This window comes from Struthio camelus, chromosome W (genome assembly GCF_040807025.1).
Source record: "Struthio camelus isolate bStrCam1 chromosome W, bStrCam1.hap1, whole genome shotgun sequence".
Classification (NCBI taxonomy): domain Eukaryota; kingdom Metazoa; phylum Chordata; class Aves; order Struthioniformes; family Struthionidae; genus Struthio; species Struthio camelus.
Window position 1 is genome coordinate 56,082,745 of NC_090981.1, and position 18,044 is coordinate 56,100,788.

General features: G+C 40.3%; 2 protein-coding genes across 4 annotated transcripts in view; one reads left to right on the forward strand and one right to left on the reverse strand.

Annotated features, from left to right (window-relative positions):
* Nucleotides 1–15,111, forward strand: LOC104147780 (alanine--glyoxylate aminotransferase 2, mitochondrial). Of its 2 annotated transcripts, XM_068924701.1 has the most exons (15): nucleotides 1–275; nucleotides 1,425–1,510; nucleotides 1,873–2,057; nucleotides 2,365–2,488; nucleotides 3,579–3,673; nucleotides 4,847–4,940; nucleotides 6,014–6,107; nucleotides 7,248–7,348; nucleotides 8,461–8,553; nucleotides 8,699–8,791; nucleotides 9,284–9,416; nucleotides 10,097–10,185; nucleotides 11,686–11,835; nucleotides 12,212–12,310; nucleotides 13,815–15,111. In XM_068924701.1, exons 1-15 carry the CDS (start codon nucleotides 221–223, stop codon nucleotides 13,923–13,925), a joined length of 1,602 nt encoding a protein of 533 aa, XP_068780802.1. In that variant the 5' UTR covers nucleotides 1–220; the 3' UTR covers nucleotides 13,926–15,111. The 2 variants fall into 2 exon arrangements, with proteins under 2 accessions (XP_068780802.1, XP_068780803.1); XM_068924702.1 differs by lacking the exon at nucleotides 8,699–8,791.
* LOC104147823 (dnaJ homolog subfamily C member 21) overlaps nucleotides 14,335–18,044 on the reverse strand; it is a 14,579-nt gene continuing 10,869 nt past the window's right edge. Inside the window, exons 10-12 of one of the 2 annotated variants that reach the window (XM_068924699.1) lie at nucleotides 17,638–17,828; nucleotides 17,133–17,208; nucleotides 14,335–16,393 (exon numbers count right to left, since the gene is read on the reverse strand). In XM_068924699.1, coding sequence (XP_068780800.1) covers nucleotides 16,229–16,393; nucleotides 17,133–17,208; nucleotides 17,638–17,828 — 432 coding nt within the window. In that variant the 3' untranslated portion in view covers nucleotides 14,335–16,228. The remainder of the gene's footprint in view (nucleotides 16,394–17,132; nucleotides 17,209–17,637; nucleotides 17,829–18,044) is intronic. The other variant, XM_068924700.1, reaches the window with a different exon arrangement.

The following is an 18,044-nucleotide window of genomic DNA, read 5'->3' on the forward strand; positions in this document are numbered from 1 at the left end:
AGTATCATCAGCAAACTTTCTGAGGGTGCACTCTGTCCCTTCCTCCAGGTCATTGATGAATACATTGAACAAGACTGGACCCAGGACTGACCCCTGGGGGACACCACTAGCCACAGGTCTCCCACTAGACTCCGCACTGCTGACCACAACCCTCTGAGCTCGGCCATCCAGCCTCCCTCCCTCTCGGCCAGCCACAGCCCAGCGCCGCCGGCCGCCGGACATGGCGGGGGGGCTCGGGGCGCTGCTGTGCGGGCGCAGCCGGCCGCTCGGCCGCGGTGAGGAGCGGGGGCGGCGGGACGGGCGGGGGCTGCCGGGGGGTCCTGGCCGGGGCCGGCGGGCGGCGGGGGGAGCCCTGAGCCGCGGCGCTGCTCTAGCGCAGCCCTCGCTGCCTTGGAGAGGGATCCCAGGACGGAGCTTCTCCAGCTCCCGTTTTTTAATTAGGTTTTTTTTTTGAGTCGGGAATCTTATGGAGAATTAATTGCTTAGTGCCCGACCGAAGCGACAGTAGGGGAAGTAACAGTATGTCGTGGTTTATTTCAGGAAGCTTCGTTTTTCTTCCTTTTCCATTCTACGGGGTCTAAAGAAATCTTTTAAAAACCTACGGTTATTAAAAAGACGATTAAAAGGCTCGGTACTGAAAAATCGGCGCGCAGGTCTGAGCTGTTGGTGTCAGGGGTGCGGATTTACGCGGTACCGCTTTTGGGTGTCTCCCTGACCGTGTTGCCAGTTAAAGGAAAGAGGGGCTGGCTTGAGGTTTGCGGGACGCGGAGAAGGAAAGCAGAGACCGGGGCCCTGACCGGGGGCTGCCGCCCGGGAGCCCCGTTTCGGCTCAGCCCCGAGCCCTCGGCGCAGCCCTGCCTCCAGTCCCGTCCTCGCGCCCGACCCCTGAGCGGACCTTGGACCTGTGCTGTAGCCTCGTCCCCAGCCGCTGCTGCTCCTGGCCGGACCCTGGGCCGGACTCGCCTGCCCTGGCGCCAGCCCCCGCTCTGCCGCCCGCCTCCGGTCGGTCGGGACTGCGGCCTGGCCCGTCCGTGAGGGCGCTGCCCGGGCTGCCGGCAGCCCAGGCGCCGGGCTCCTGCCCCCGCGCGAGCATCTCTGCTCTCGCCGCTTGCTCCCTGATAAGAGTTCACGTCAGAAGCTGATTTTCGCACTCTGTTTCCATCGAAATAAAAGTGGCCGGGGCAGTTTGAAAACTTAAGTTTTAGAGGATAAAAGTGAAACTCGCGCTTTTTTTTCTCACTCAGTGGATATTTTACCTTTACAAAGATGCAGTGCTCAAATATGTTTTTTCCTAAAGGGAATCTCTCGGACGAAAAGCGTGTGCCTAGACTATTGCTTCTGCTCTGTGTTACCAAGCTTACTGAGAAACTGTTTCAGATGTGCACTTTGATACATGTCTGGTAATTATCTTAACTATTTTGTAGTTGCCTTTGGCCTGCGGAAATGGAAAAGCTCTGTCTCCGTACAAGCAAAAATGCCTCCCTGTGACTTTGTACCGGAAAAATACCAAGTAAGTCATACCTACTGCACTGAATTGAAGTAAAGACTGCGCCAAGAGATCTGAATGATGGGCTCGTTTGCTGTAAATAGTCTGTGCATCCTTTATGACTTAAGCAATTTGCTTGTTTGGGAAAAACAATCTTGCAACCATGATATAACCTATAGATTCACACATATAACATTAAGGATAAATTGTTGATTTGAAAGACTTTAAGGAAAAGATAAGTGCAGATGTTTGTAGAGCCCTCTGCATGCCAGAATTTATGTTAGTCTCTCTGTGAACAACCAGTGCCCACAACTGCGTGATGCGTGAATTTTTAGTCTGAATCTTTAGAAAGCATAAATGCCTACTGACTTCTTTATTCCGCTCAGTCCTACACATATGAGCATATGCTGAAGATCCGTGAACGAAACGTCTTTCCTTCCCTGCTAACATATTACAAGAAGCCGTTGTTGCTGCACCAAGGATATATGCAGTGGTTGTTTGATTATGAAGGACGAAGATATCTTGACCTCTTTGCTGGAATCGTTACCATCAGTGTTGGTCATTGTCACCCGTAAGTATGCTGTTGTTTGATTTACACTATCAAATACAGAAACAGAGGCTCACATTGGTTTTGTTCTGTGTTAATTTGTGGCTGTGTGAGCCCGAAGACAGAATTCAGCTCACTGGGCTCTCATGTATCGCTCATACTGGGAGCAATTCCCACCATATTTTGAAGAATTCTTTCATTCTGTCTATATGTTCATCCATCTGGCAAATGGAACAGTGTCTGAATTTTAAGAGTTAATAATAGAGATAGGTTTGTGTGCACTGTGTGCACACGTGCGTTGGATTAAATCACTGTCTTGTGGTACGTGCAGGAAGGTAACTGTGGCTACCCAGAAACAACTTGCTCGTCTTTGGCATACCACTAATATCTACATGCACCCATCAATCCAGGAATATGCCGAGAAGCTAACTTCACTTCTCCCAGATCCACTGAAGGTACTTCACTTCTGACATGGTGGCAGTGGGGTATTTATTAGATCAAAGTACTTACGTAGAGCTACAGTAACTGGGAGAGAAAACCTGCATCAGGACTACAGACTGTCAAATAAAGAGAAAACATTGTAACCCTCGAGGCCTTTTCTTTGAACCTCGATGTACACAAGGATAAAATCCCAAACTCCTGTTCTGTCTCTGCCGTCTCTTCAGTTGTCATTGTGAAGGGACACTGCCGACTCAAAAATTAGTAAAGGAACTCCAGTGAGACATTAGCCATACATTTACCTGATCTCAGGTAAATTAACAGGGAAAAGTATTTGACAGTACTTTATGTAGTGAACTTCACTGACACTTAAATACACATAACCAGCATGTTTCCTATGCCCAGAAACAGGGTAAGAAAAATATTATATTTGTTTTCAGGTAAAAGAAACGCATTATAAAATGAAACGAGGTTAACAGAAGACTGCGAAGCTTTCACAAACTTAAGAAAGGAAGGAGAGTAAGACAAAAACATAAAGTGTCTGCATAGTTTAACTAGTAGAGAATCTCAGTCACTTCTGAAAAGGAAGTTTAAAAGCATTGACAGTCATTAGAATTCAGGTGGTTTCAAATCTCAGATATTATATTTGGGATATCCCCTTAGTTCTCTTTGGCTCCCCGTAAGCAAACACTGCTTAAATCTTCTTCTTCGGTGATGTGTCCCTGTGCTCCACTCTTTGTAACTAACCTACAGAGATATTTTACAGCCATTTTTACCTGTGCGAAGGTAGTTTCTGTTCAGTCAGTCACGCCCAGTTTGACCCAAACAATTTCATTTTTCACTAAATCACCGTTTCATCTTAGATACGGGATAGAAAAGCTGAAGACTAACTCTTGAAGCTTTTTCTGCACTGTGCACGAGTAGAACATCATCTTGATCTTAACCCTTGTCTGTACACCTGTGATGTAAACGTGAGGTTTATTGCAGTGAAGGCACTTTGTGGCAGTGATAGGATATTGCTCATAATGTTGATAAGGTGACACGGTCTGATCCCAAATAAGCAGGTGGTTGTTGCTGGCTATACTGATCACAAGCATTTCTCTGTAGGTGGTTTACCTGACCAACAGTGGGTCAGAAGCCAATGATCTGGCGATGTTCCTGGCAAGGATATATACTCATAACTTTGACATCATCTGTTTCAGGTAATGGTCATATGATTTTTATGAAACTCACTGTGTGTGATCACTCTCTATATGCAAAAGACATGAAATAACGCAGAACTCTTTAACTCCAAATCTACTGAGGAAACTTTCAAATTAATTTATCAGACAAAGAAGAGTAAAACCTGAAGAGTATTGGGAGTTGAAGATTTGATACAGTAAGCTAGGACTAGTCAAAACACAACCTGTGATTTCTGCTTTCCTTATTTAAAAAAAGGATCTAATCTTTTTGTTCGGGGTGTTACTTCGTTCAGCGGCAGTGCAGGCCTTAGCAGCCACTACCTGCCTCTGTTCATCCCGCCCTGCAGTGCCCCCCTTTGCAGGGGTGCAAGGGTACAGCTGGAACAGCTGCACCGTGATCCAGAGTGGGGACCTGATCAGGCTAAAAACTGACCTAGTGGAAGGACTGGGGACATTTTGTTCTTGTTTGTTTTGCTGGCTTTTTTTTTTTATTTATTTGCCAGATCCCTGATGTAGTTCACTGTACAGCTGCACAGAAAGCTATTCTATCTCAATTACAGAAGTGGTGCAAGGGTGGGGACTACGTAAACACCAGCATAAGCAATTCTTTTCTTTACTGTGCACCCAAGGCCTCAGAAACTAGAATAAAAGATGTTATAAAGTGTTAGCTTCTAGGGAAAATGGCAATTTTTCTGCCATTCTGTTCAGCAAAAAAAAAGTGAATCCACCTAACTTGTGTATTCCCATTAGTGACTTCTGATTTATGTATAAAACTAGCAGCAAACCACCGTGTAGTTTAATGGTTGGCAACATCTGTTTGAGAGAGCTGAAGCTCCCAAGGTGCAAGGAACAGAGATGTTTATTCTGTAGGGCTCAGGTGCTACCGCAGAAATTCATGAGAGGTTTGCACAAAACCTGTCTGAATTGCTGTTGATTCGGGGCTGTTTCTTGTCCCCTTGTGAATGTCAGCTCACTATTGTAACATCTGCAGTTGCAGGAAACATGTCACAGATGGATAATCACAGATCTTCCAAAATCAGAGCAAAAAATGGCAGTAGGAATCTTGTTTTGAAGGCAGTAGTATATACTTTTCTCAGTGATTTGTAACTCAGAAGCAGGCCCTGTCAGAACTAATACTGCTACAGTCTCCTCTTAGAAATGAGTGCTGTTCTTGTGCTTTGTCTGTTTGCACAGAGGAGGATACCACGGAGGCAGCCCTTACACGCTGGGAGTGACATCTCTTGGTCCTTATAAGCATGGCGTTGCCAATGGCTTTGGCTCCTCAGCAGTGAGATCTTTTTTCTTAACAATCTGAGTAACTAACAGTTTATTTGAATATTTCAGCCATTAGAAAGTTTCTATCCTTAAAGGGCTTTATTAACTGAACTGCAGTGTAGCCATTTCTGGTGGGTAAGCAAAACAAGAGCTGGACTCTCCTTGCCCTCTCCTTGTGCTAGTTTAGAGTTAATGCTAATTTAGAGTTGGGGAAAGTATAACATGAGCAGTCATGGTCTACAGCACTTCACTCTGGCTTGGTGCTTGCTTGGAAGCCTCTGTATGGCTCAGAGCTCCTTCTCTGAAACTTGTTTTGGCAAATCTGCTTTCTGCTGGTCTGCAGTAGATCATCCTCAGAATGAAGAGAAAAAATACCGTATGTCCTTCCTGTCAGCAAGACAGGAGATATATCTGTGGAAAAGGTCCATAGGGGATGAATAGCAATAAGTTATCTCTGTGCCCTTGAGAAGCAAGGAGTGGCTTTGTGTGGGCTAGAGGCTGGCACTGGCACCGCTGAACCGTGCTGGTGATAGCTCAGCCACAGCACAGGCTCTTGGAGGGCTCCTCTGTTGCAGGCTCCCAACCTGCTTAAAGTCATGTAGTGTTTCATCAGCAGTCAGGATTAGAAGGCAGGAGTTTGTGGTTTCCAGCCCATTATTACTTTACTAGATCTGCCTGTCTCTCTGTATTTTGGGGTTTTTATCATACTCTGGATTATTGACGCTATACTGGCAACTGCAAAACACGTTGCCGTTACTCTTAGGTAACTGTAATTGCTGACTAACAAAGAACAAAACAAAGGAAGTCATCGTTTGAGTGACTACTGCTGGAATGGTCAAAACAGGGAATTTCTCCCCCTCCACCACTTCTGCCTCTCTTCTGCCTTCCATCAGGGTTCTTATCTTAGGGGAAGTCTGGTATTATTTCACAAATGTTTTTCAGACAAGTCACTTGAACTAAGTCAACCCTTTGACTCTAGTAGACTGTTATAGCTTTCTTCATTAGAGTCATCCCTAGGTACGATCAACACATCTCTTAGACAGATGATGTCATCAAATCTGTAGCTATTTCTCTTATGCTTGACAGACAATGTTGCCAGATGTTTTTCGTGGTCCATGGGGAGGCAGCCGTTGTAGAGATTCTCCAGTGCAAACCATTCGAAAATGCAGCTGTTCTGAAGGTTGGTCAATGACATAAAGTATTTGTTTTTTAGATTAGAAGATAGTATGGGTCTGTGGAAACCAAAATGAGTACACAGGGCATATTTACTTAACTTCTCAGTCAAGATAAACATTCATCAGTAGGCTCTCTCGGTTAGGATTTGCAGACAGCTGAGGAAAATATTGCAGAGAATCTCGGGTACCCATATCCTCCTGAAAAATAGGGAGGGGACGCTTTGTACTCAGGTTTCTCCTGAAAAATCCCAGCCTTGGTCTCCAGCGCGTGTCATGATGAGTTCTGATATTCACAAAGCTGTGGAACTCAAAATTTAACACATCTGGAAGAAGAGAAATGTTGACTGGTAATTTCTGCTGCTACTGAAGTTTTGATAGTTCTCCAGCTTTTGTTTGGAAATGAAATTACTCTTCTGCTCTCCTGTAAACAGCAATTAATTTTGTTCACTGTTTCAGCAGGCACTCTAATATTTTACTTCACATGTTTAACAAAATGCTTTCTTCTTAGTTTTTTTTTTTTTCCCCACCTTTTCAGTGAATGGGAGGATGTTGCTGTGTTTTTTGTTACAGTGCAAACTGAAGTGCAGCTGCATTCTCCAGAATCTTTGTATTCACACTAACCTGACAATTTGTTATGTCTTAGTCTGATGTTTATTAACCCATGAGAAACTGTTTGCTTGCTCTTTCTTCTGATGTAGATAATTCACAAGCACTTTCACTAATCTGTAATTTATTGACCTGTGTAATGGGTAACATCCTGTTGTCTGGCAGCTTTGCCTTGCTGTTTTGGAACTGGCATTCCTTAGAGCGTAAATGGCTTAAGAGAAAATAGGGAATCTCTCCTCTAATGTTTAGCCTTTTTGTGTTTTTGAAAGGTGATATGTACTGTATAGTTAGATGATGCTTGCATTGTAAATACTTTTTCCTGTTGATCTGGAATATTAAAAAAAAAAAACACACACACACACACAAATGATTTACTGTCAAAGATGTTTCCTGAGAAGCAGAAAGTTTTCAGTCTTCTGTGAAAGTACTCCCGTTAATTCCATTAGGAACACTGTAGATTAGATGTGCAATTTCATGTTTTGAAACTACTTTTGTGTCACTTCAGGTAAACTCTTTTAAACTGTTTTCCATATAAACAGGTGTGTGTCAGGCAAAAGACCAGTACATTGAACAATTCAAAGATACTCTGAATACCTGTGTGCCAAAAACAATAGCTGGATTTATCGCTGAACCGATTCAAGTAGGTGGTTTGCCATTTCTCAATTTTCATAGCACAAATTAAATAGTAGGCTCTTTAGCTACATCCTAAATGTATAGACTCCTACTGGTTTTAGGTCTTAAACACCTTAAATACTTGAAGGAATGGGTGCACTCTATTAGAATTTGAACTTTTGCCACCGATTTCAATGGAGCAGGAATTTTGTTCATTAAGTTACGTTAAACAGAGAATAATGTTTAAATGTACTCATTTTTAAAATTTTCTGTATTTAAACAGTAAGTATGACACATGAAACCAAGATAACGTTTATACTACTGTTTAGATTCTAATAGTTACGTTCTAGTTTAATATTGCTTTTCTATTTATTATTTCTGTGAACTTTATCTCGGTCCCCTTCCACTTCTTCCCAGCCACATTCTCCACTGTGTTTTTAGCAGCTCTCCAGCAAGTCATGGCCCCAGAATTCGTTCCTCTTGGCACTTCACCTAAGTGTCAGAACCGCTGTGTATTTGGTTCTTAAATAGCAGGAAAGTATAGAGAATATATCCCATGAGTGTGAAAAAATCTGAGAACCATGACCTCAGAGAAGAGTGGAGCTTGGAACTGTTCTCTGTCATTGCTGTTGTCTTTTAAACCTTTACATACTTCACTGCAAGAAGTCATCGCAGTCCAGGTGTGGAGTGGAATTTCTGATTCAAAAGAAAACTGGCAAGGTGGACAGAAACTGAGGACACAGTGTTTTAAACCAAATTACCAAAGAATGGACTTGATTTCTCTGGTTAACTTTGTCATCAAACATAGTTTCTGGATTTCTCAGTGTGAAGCTTTTCAAGGTACTTGTTTTGGCAGTTTATCTTTAATCCAGTCTGCCTTCCAGTGATCCAGTTTACAGTGTGGCCTCACAAACATTTGTACCAACACAAGTAATGGAAGAGCAGACTGCCCTGTGGGATGGGAATGAGTGACCTGAGCAGGAACTTTTTGAAGCAACTTCACTGCGAAGCCAGAAACTTGTGAGACTACAGTCTTGCTATTACCTGAGGGCTGTTGGTATTTTTTTATTGTAGGACAGCCACGCAGTAAAACCCGTTTCTTTGTCTGTCCATGAACACATTGTGTTTTTGTTTCGGCAGGGTGTTAATGGAACTGTTCAGTACCCAAAAAGTTTCTTAAAGGAAGCTTATCAGCTAGTACGGGAAAGAGGAGGCGTTTGTATTGCAGATGAAGTGAGTTTGTTTGTTTGTTTGTTTGTTTGTTTTAGCAAAGCTCTAGTTTGAGGTACCTCTGGAAGTCTTTTTAAAAGAATCCAAGACTGGAAATAATCTAAATGAAACACTATACAAATAGTTTCTTTCCGTTTCATTGCCTAAGGTTAACATTGTGCAACTTTCCAAGCATAGCTGCCCCCTGGTGCTTACTGCCTCTATTCTGCTCTGTGGTATTCTGATTTTAGAAACAGCTAAGGTTAGTAGCTGCCCTTTCTTAACTTTTGGAAGTAATAAATTTGCACAAATATGCAGCTAATAAATACCAGCTGTGACACGAGTATTGTCACAGTAGCAGTTATTCTCATGACTCTTTTACCCTGCTTATAAGCAGTGGTTTGCGTTAGCTCTGAATGAGGAACGATTTTTCAGGGCTTCGTGAGACAGGGTTGGCCCGGTAGGAGCCCCCTTTTGCCCTCCTCCCCCACTTCTTTGGGCCATGCCTAAGACATGGTGAGATGTTAGCTCTTTTGTATGGAAGGGGAAAAAAAAAAAAGGAAAACCAAATTACAAATTATTGTGTAAAGCCATTTGAATAAAGATCCTACTATAATAGTTGACTCTATATATGACTCCAGATATTATAGCTGCAGTTTATGCAAATCAGTAACATCAAAAAGGCAAGAAAGAGAACCCATATTGTAAAATGCGAGAAGGTAATGGGGACGTTTCTGGCTGCTTCCCTTGAAAGGTACAGACAGGATTCGGTCGAACCGGCAGCCATTTCTGGGGATTTCAAACACATGACGTAGTCCCTGACATCGTTACTATGGCAAAAGGAATTGGTAATGGTTTTCCAATGGGAGCTGTTGTTACAACAAAAGGTATAAGCCTTCGGTTCTACTAAGGTCTAAAACAAAGCCGATACAAAGTACACTAACTATGCAGTAATCACTGGAGAGGCACTTGTTCCAACAGCTGAGCTTTACTAATAGTCTTGATCTCAAACTATCTTTTGAGATAAAAGAATTGGGTACCCGTAGTACTTGATTTATCAGTTGCTGTGTTACAGCCATGTAAAGTTTTATTTAAAGAGGGTTAGCTGTGTAACTGCAGCACAGATGATCTTGTGAGACACTGGTAGGCTGGGTAGCAGACCCTGGAAATTCTCCATGAATTTGCTATTTTTCTCATTAAAGCACTGTGTGTATATAAAGCAGTGTGTTGGCCAACTGCTTGATTCATACGAATGATTCACTGAATCTAGTGTGCAAGAAAATGTGTAGATGTAGGTTTAAAAGACAACTGACTAGATCTGTTAGAAGTGTAGTGCTTTTTAAAAATTCTACCTTTAGCAATTTCTAGACTTTATAGACTTTGGAACATAGTCATAATATGCTCCGACTTGTTGCAGAAAAATTAAAATCTTCCTATCTTTTTATCTCCAGTAGAATCAGGGTGAAACACAGCATTATTTTAGAAGTTAAGTAAGCATTATTTTAGAAGTTAAGTACTGTTACGAAGGCAACTGTAAGAAGAAATCAAAATGTTCTTTTTCTTTTAGAGATTGCAAGTTCCTTGGCTCAGACTCTTCACTTTAACACGTTTGGAGGAAACCCTGTGGCCTGTGTAGCTGGAGCTGCAGTTCTCGATGTAGGGAGAATGTTATGAATGTATCCATTCCAAGCTTTTTCTAGTAACAACAGATGAAAAAATGTTGAAATTTGTTCTTATTATAAAGTTAGACATGGGCAATTTTGTAAATAACTGTATAAAATGTCTGAACATTTATATATGTATTATTTTTACATGATCAGTGTGCCCTGTGTGTAGGAAAACAGTAACTGCTGATTTGTTGCATTGTAAAAGTTTCATACCTTTAGCAAGAATAAGGGTCCTACATAATTACATTATCAGAATCATCTTTCCTTTTTTCCCCTTATGTTCTTTACTTTGTTTATAAAAATGAAGGAAAGCACTTTTTCAGAAGCAGCATCCATAAGTGACTCTTTCCTAGGACTATGCAAATCCTCAGCTAAGCTAAACTTATTCGCCAGCATGCACACGTAACACAGCTATTTTAACTCCATAGTTTCTACCTTGTGCATAACGAGGCTTAATAGCTGGATAGTTAAAGATGTTTAAGGTCAGAATCCCTTTTGAAAAAAAAAATCCCTCATGAAAAAGAGGCAGGAAAATTTGCAACATATCGTCTGATACAAAATCAGTCAATGGGCAGTAGGTCCCTATTTAATTTGTCTTGGTCGTGCACAGACCATCCTTCCTTGACGCTCAAGCTTCATTATAGCACACTGTAAGTTTATGCTCATGTTACTTTCTTGGCAGATTTTTCACATAGCTGTTTCATAAAATGTAGATTGTTGATGATACAAATTAAAACATTTTGAAAAGCCGGTTTACAAGTAAGAAAGTCAAAACCAATATTTTGTTTTTGTTTGGCTCTGAAATAACTTTGAGCCTGGATGTGATATAGATCTGAGGAAGTTTTTTGAGTCAGAAAGAATAAATCTGAAGAAAAAAAGGGAAAAACACCAGCTTTAAATATTGTAATAGCAATTTTTGTTTGATCATGTGAATTTTCTTAATACGGATTATCAGTTCATAAAATGTGTGGTGCACGTTCAGTGCTGGGAGTTGTGGTAAAGGGAGCAGAGTAAGAAAGAAGTAAGACTGCATTTAAAAGAGCATAGCTTTGATGAACCTAAAACACTCAATTTTTTTCCCAGAAAGGTGTTCTAGTATACAGAGGTATGCCTTGTCAAATTATATTCTTCTCATGTTTGACATTGGAGAAAGAATTAAAATATTCCTGGTGAGATACTGAAAATACATTATATGCATGACCATGAATATATGAGCATGAATTAATTAGTGGAATACGATTATGAAATAATTAGTAAAATGTGAAAAGGGACACAGCAGGGTCAAAATATTGTGTTCATTTGTCAGTTGTAATCTGATGCTATTAGTGGGGTAGAAGGGAGGAAAAAATGTCAGTACTATAGTAGTGAAGGAGCATAGTCTGCAAGAGGAAGTGAGATGAACATGATGTGACATCTGTCTTCCTGGAGATTGACCAGATGCATCTGAAGCTTTTCCTGCAATGTTGTTGTTTTGCATCATTTTAATCAGGCTATTGAGGAAGATGGTCTACAAAAAAACAGTGAGGAGGTGGGAACGTACATGCTACTAGAGCTCGCAAAACTACGGGATAAGTTCGAAATTGTTGGAGATGTCCGTGGCAAGGGACTTATGATTGGGATAGAAATGGTGACAAATAAGGTTGGTGATTTACTTTATTCCTTTGAATTTACAGTGCCCCTGAAAGTTTTATTTCAGCTGAAACAGAATGATTATGGTAGTAGGAGGACATTCTCTTTTAAAAAAAAAATGGAGTAAGAGCAACGCTGTTCTGGCTAAAAATTGGCTAGAACATTCGAACAGCTTAAATATTTCACAAGCTTTGGTTAGGCAGTGACTTGTATACTTAAATTGCATAAGCTCAGCCTAAAAAGCAGCTAAATTGTGCAGCTAAATTGTGCAGCTAATGTTCCCAGCCAGAGATGGGGGTGGAATTTATTGGAGGCAGTAGAATATACGCCTCTTTCATAAATTAATTTTGAATAGCTAAATGAAATTTAGTGTTCACTTTTCACAGGAAAGTTGCCACCCTCTTCCAGATGAAGAAATCAGTCAGATCTGGGAGGACTGTAAAGACATGGGGGTACTGATTGGCAGAGGAGGACTCCATCGTCAGGTACTGAACTTCTGGTTTGCATCCTACTTCACTTAAACTAAATTAACTTTAGTTTAATAAGTAAATTAGAAAATGTGTATAGTCCAAAGAGCTAACTCAGCTTAATTTTTCTATTTTACAAATCAGGCAGGAGCTATTTGTTTTTTTCTCACAATTACGCTGAACTAGCTCAAAGTTTGCAATGTACTTTTAGAGGGTCAATTCCCCTAAGAAAAGCATTGTACTATAACGTATTATGTGTTAGAGGAAACAAGCAATGTTCAGGTTTGTTAGCTGTTTGCTAGTTTTCAGGTTATCACTTGACTCGATGGCACGAGAAACAAGTTTATTCTTGTCAGTTCTTTCATTCAGGACAGCTGGTAACATCCTGCCTGGATAGCAATAGGGAAAGAGCTCTTACTAGCAAGTTCAGCAATGCAGCACAAAAACGTGAAGAAATTGCCATGGGCAATCCATTCTAAGATATACCACGCTGTACCAGGACACTGTGTCAGGAGCTTCTTAAAACACTTAAACTAGTAACAGAGAACTGCCTTAAGGATGATCAGGTCAATTAAACCCTCTGACTTAGAGGAAGGAACTTGTATATGAGATAGATGTGGGATGGCTAAAGGGAAGCAGCCAGTGTGCATCTGTCACCTCATCAGTTGTTCCACGAACCGTGGACCAAAACACAGGTTACAGCCCGCAGCTTAGAGTGTAGTAAAATCTGATTCTGTCTCCTAAGAATGCTATTGATCTAGGTCTGTCAGCTTTAGTTGGGGCTGTGAGTGGGAAAGACCAGTCCATACTGGTCCATACAGGCATAAAGGCCTGATGACAGAGAAACTTAAACTAAGCATTTAATAGTCTTATAGAGGTTCAATACTTTTGGAAGCTACTGACTAAACATGTGGATTTGAGAATTTAAGTTCTTGCCATGTTAATCTGCATGTACTTCACTCCTGATCAACAGGCATTCAAACTGTATTACCCTCATGAAACAATCACTAAATACTCACTTTCAGTAATACATTCTCTAAGAATTAAAGGCTATAAAACAATAGCAAATTACCTGACAGCAAATCAGCACAACGCAAGAGGTCGCCACTCTCAGCAGAGAATACTTTTCCCTATAGACAAAGTTTCCTTTCTGGCAGTTTTGCTATGTCTCAGCTCTTTCTTGGTACAAATCCACCTAAGGTTTTATACCAGCTCTATCTGGAACAACAGACCTGAACACACATCATCTCATCTTGTCAGGTCTCTTATGGAAGCAGTTACTCTGTCACAGAAGTAGAGCGGGGAGTTTGATGTAACGAAGTCCAAAATTGCCCCACTTCAGGGTGCATTAATCAATCAGATGCCTTGGTCCCAGCTGTGCAGTTCTCCTATTTATTATTTCTCCCACTTTTGGTTAAGATTTTTTTTGGCAGAAGGTGAGTGCTGACCTAAGTGGGCTGCTAGAACCTGTATTCTTTCCATACAATTCTAAGAGTTTCTTCCCCCTCCCTTCTCTCCTCAGACATTTAGAATTAAACCTCCTATGTGCATTACTAAAAAGGATGCAGACTTTGCTGTGGAAGTATTTCGTACTGCATTAGAGAGACACATGGAAAGAACAGCTGAAAAATAGACTGGATTTGGTTCCTTGCACACAAGATGCTCATTGAACCCCTGATATCTGCCATCTAGTCTCTGCGCTAATTCTATAATTAAACTACAACGGACAAGAAAAATCATAGGCTGGAGATGAAATACTTGTTCAGTATAAGATGACCATTTTTACACAACAGTCTAGAAAGAAAGTGTTTTGTAAACATGTGGTTCAGTAGTGTTCTGCAGTAGTGTTTTGTATTAGTTACATACCTTTTCTAGTGTTGGTATTAAAAAAACCCACTGAATTGTATTAACTTGATGTCTTCTACTTACTCTGGTACCATCTACAAAACTCATGTCAAAACTGGCTGAAACACACATGGCTGTTAAAATAAAGGATAGGATTCTGTCTCCACTAGGACTTTAGCACTGACACAACTACTGTGTAATTTATCTCTTAAGTTTATAGGCAACAATAATTTTTAGAAAGCAGAGTGACAGAAAAAGCAAAACTATCCTTAGTTAATAAACTTTCTTTGGACTACAGTAGCATATAGTAAATAGTTTTAACAGACCTCAACAGCAAGCATTTCCAATTGTGTAGATTAAAGTACAAACATTTGTGAAACAGACAAGTATGTCTTTTTACTTCCTTAAATAAGAAAAAAAAGTACTAATCAATGCCAAGAGATAATACTGCAGAGCAAATCATCCCCTTTGCCCCATGATGTGAGACTCCATTTATATAAGAGTAACCAATCCCAGGATGTGAATCACCCTGAGCAGAACATAACTGCAGCTTTCAAACAAACAACATTAAATTTGTTTACCCTTACTGCAAGGATACACTGTAATTAGAGCAAAAAGTCTGTATGCACATAAATGGAAAAGTTTCTAATTTCTGTAATTACTTCTAACATGGGGCACTAATCCTTATCAATATCCTCCCCAAAAAGTGGTTTTCTTTTCCTCATACCCAACTAGATAGCTGCTTTGGGATTACATAGTACAGCCATTTAACAAGGCATAAAGCATGGCTGATGCCATGTATTTCTATCTTACATAATCATATTTGTTTAAAAAAAGTTTTGGTTCATTACCTCCTTCAGGCTCCAACCCAAAAAAAAAAAAGTGTTAACTGCACATATGTCATTTTACTTTGATTCCAATTGTAAAGTCTGAATCATTTCCTAACCCAATAAAATTACCACGTTAACTTTGCAGAGGAGTTTCTGCCATTTTGTGTAATGAGCTGGAACTTAAGAGGAACTTAAAAGATTAAGATGGTTGGGTCTACAAAGTTTTACTCTAGGGAGTTCCTAACACAAGTACCACATCCCCTGTCCTAGCTGAGTGCTGCTTTCTATTACTGCATTGATGTTGCTGCTTTCTATTACTGCATTGATGAGCGCTTTGTGAAATCATTTTGTAATTCCAAAATCAGCTGGTTTTAATTCCATTTCCACTTTTTTTTTTAAAGGTGTATGCAGCATTTATGATCAAATGGACTGTACACTTAAGCAGAACTAAAATTGTACCTCTGTTTTTGTTCTTCATTACAAAATTAGAAGACAAGAACACAAGTAGCCAGCTTGTACCTATTACCTCCCACCATTTTTTTTTCCTCCTCAAGTGATGAAGACCTATTTCAGAGTTGGGCATTATGAATATATGTTCCTAGGGATGTTCTTCATGCATGCAAATCACTTGTGAATAATTGCATTGAATTTCAGTTGTCATTCATTTTTCCCCCCTTCACTTAGTCTAGTAATGTTCCTCCATAGGATTTTTTTTTTCCCAACTCTCTGCAGGTGCTCGTAGAAAATCAGTGGAGAACGTCAAAAATATGATTAACCAACCTTATCATCGTGCTAGTATTTCTCTCTAAGTAATTTGAAAGGTGATGTGCTTGTAGATAGTAGAAAAGCCCTTTTTTCCTTTTCTTGTTTGTATATGATCAAAGCAGTACAGTCCATCCTTTAACTTAAAATCAGTTTAAAAAAAAGCAACATAAGTGTTAAAATAATTTATTTCCTCTGACTGGGTACTGTATCCATGCAAGGTGACTGCCTTTGGGTTTACCCGTTTCCTCTGTCACCACCACAACTTGAAAGCTGCTGGGATGGTAGATCAAATTCAGCCATTGAAGAAAGGCTAGTACAAACAAAAGAAAGCACGGGTTGCTTCACAATATAATGTTCCTTTTGTTGCATCTTCTTTTTTTCCCCAAAATTAGAAGTAGCCTTCTCCGTTTAACTCTGAATACAGGAAATCCACACCTTTCAATTCTGAGAGAGTTTTCACATCCAATTCTGAAGACTGTCACTGTAACACAAAGTTCTATCTGTTTTTACGTTTTTCTTTTTTGTTTCTGGTGGGTACGGCTCCGTTTACAGCTGGTGCTTGTGTTGCTTTTGCATGACCTGTGGCTTTTAGGTGTTCAAATAGTTTATTCCGAGATGGAAACGCACAGTTGCAGGTTACACAATGGATGGGAACTTCACTCTACAAGGATGGGGAAAAAAAAAAAAAAAGCTTCACATTAGTATAGGCTATCTAATAAATACACCAGTTTGTGGTATGCAGCTTCTCTTAAACAGCTTAGTATTCACATTTTCTTGCCTGTTTCTATAATGGATATCAGATTACTGATTAACACATAAAAAACAAAAAACTAACAATCCACAAATATGACTTCTTAAAACATTAAGGAGTGCCAAGTAGATCCAAGAACAAAGACAGAAGCCTTGCAAATCTAACTCCTTTTAAGATAAAGAATAGTTCAGATCTTACCTGACTAAAGACTATATTTCTTCATACTTCTTTGGGCTGTGAGATTTACCGAATTAAATATGTCTTAGTTGTAGTATTACCGGGTTTTGCTCCTTTGAGGAAGTATCGATATTGGAAGAGATTCAAAATGGTACTGCCTGTCACCTGCTTGATGACAACAGCTCTGTCTTCAGTGTGTTTAATTTAATTGTTTTGAACTGCCTTGGTGAGACTCATGGAGGCAGAACACTAGGACTGCATTTCAGTAGTGAGAGCACTGCTACTTTTCCCTGAAAAGATGCAAGCTAATGTTCCGGTCTCCTAAATTCTAATGTACCTGTTTAAAACTATTATTAAAAAAATAAACCAAAAACCTTAAACAGAATTTATGGACTGAGGGTGATCAGACCAACAACTCTGATTTTAATGTTACGCTATTTAGAAACCGGTGATTTTAAGTAATTTGACATACCATTGTTGGGTGCTCTGAAGATGCCTTAGCAGACTTTTTTGCATCCTTGGCTTTTTTCCCTTTAGGCTTAGTACTGCTGACACACAAAGAGAAACCAAGATCAGTGTAGCACAGGAACGTTCAAGATAATATTTTAAGAGCTTTTGATTGCTTTCAGTCAGTGTCTCTGCTTCTTCCCCCCACCTTCCTTCACATAACAGGTCATAAGTGTTTCCACCAAAACCAGAGCAATTTCATTTAGACTATCAATTGTGGATTGCAGGATTTAGCTAGATGATGAATCAACTACTAGTAAATGATGTGGCAGCAACTGGTATTCACAAGACATTTGCAAATTAGGCTCTAACATTCCTTGTTTAGTACTATATTTATTCAACTCTATTGATTTAACGGAATAGCCTCCAGTTCACTCTGTTGAGAAAACTTAGACTTGTGTGACAGTATCAAACAAGGCATGGAATCACATAGTCACTGTTATATTACAAGCCAGTGCAAAGGGAATTACCTTTTCACTTCACTCTTTGCTTCGTTCACTTGGCTGACATCCTCTGTAGCACTTGTTTCCTCTGATACAGCTTGTCTTTGGCCATCATTTACTAGCTCCTCTGCTGAGCCGTTGTCCTTGTCTGCACTGGGCGCCTCCTTTTGTTCAGCTGCTTCTTCATCAGCACTTTTGTCAAGAGAGTCCTCGTAAGTCTGTCCAAACAGAAGAAATGTAAATTAACTGCTCTAAGATAATCAGCAATTATGTTTATAATAGTCATTTACTTCACCCAGGAGGAGGTGGGGGAAAAACCACACACAAAGCTATCAATCAACCCTGTAATTTTATGCTGTGTTTTCACTGACACCTCAATTATCTTCGTTTGAAAGGTGCGGGCACCTGTGATGAAGGGAAGAATCAGTATAGAA

Bases quoted from the DNA above. Each gene is read 5' to 3' on its own strand.
- LOC104147780 (XM_068924701.1), top strand. From the start codon at position 221: ATGGCGGGGGGGCTCGGGGCGCTGCTGTGCGGGCGCAGCCGGCCGCTC. The intron at 2,489-3,578 runs GTACTTCACTTC...ATTTCTCTGTAG, and splicing joins TTCTCCCAGATCCACTGAAG to GTGGTTTACCTGACCAACAG. The intron at 11,836-12,211 runs GTTGGTGATTTA...CACTTTTCACAG, and splicing joins TAGAAATGGTGACAAATAAG to GAAAGTTGCCACCCTCTTCC.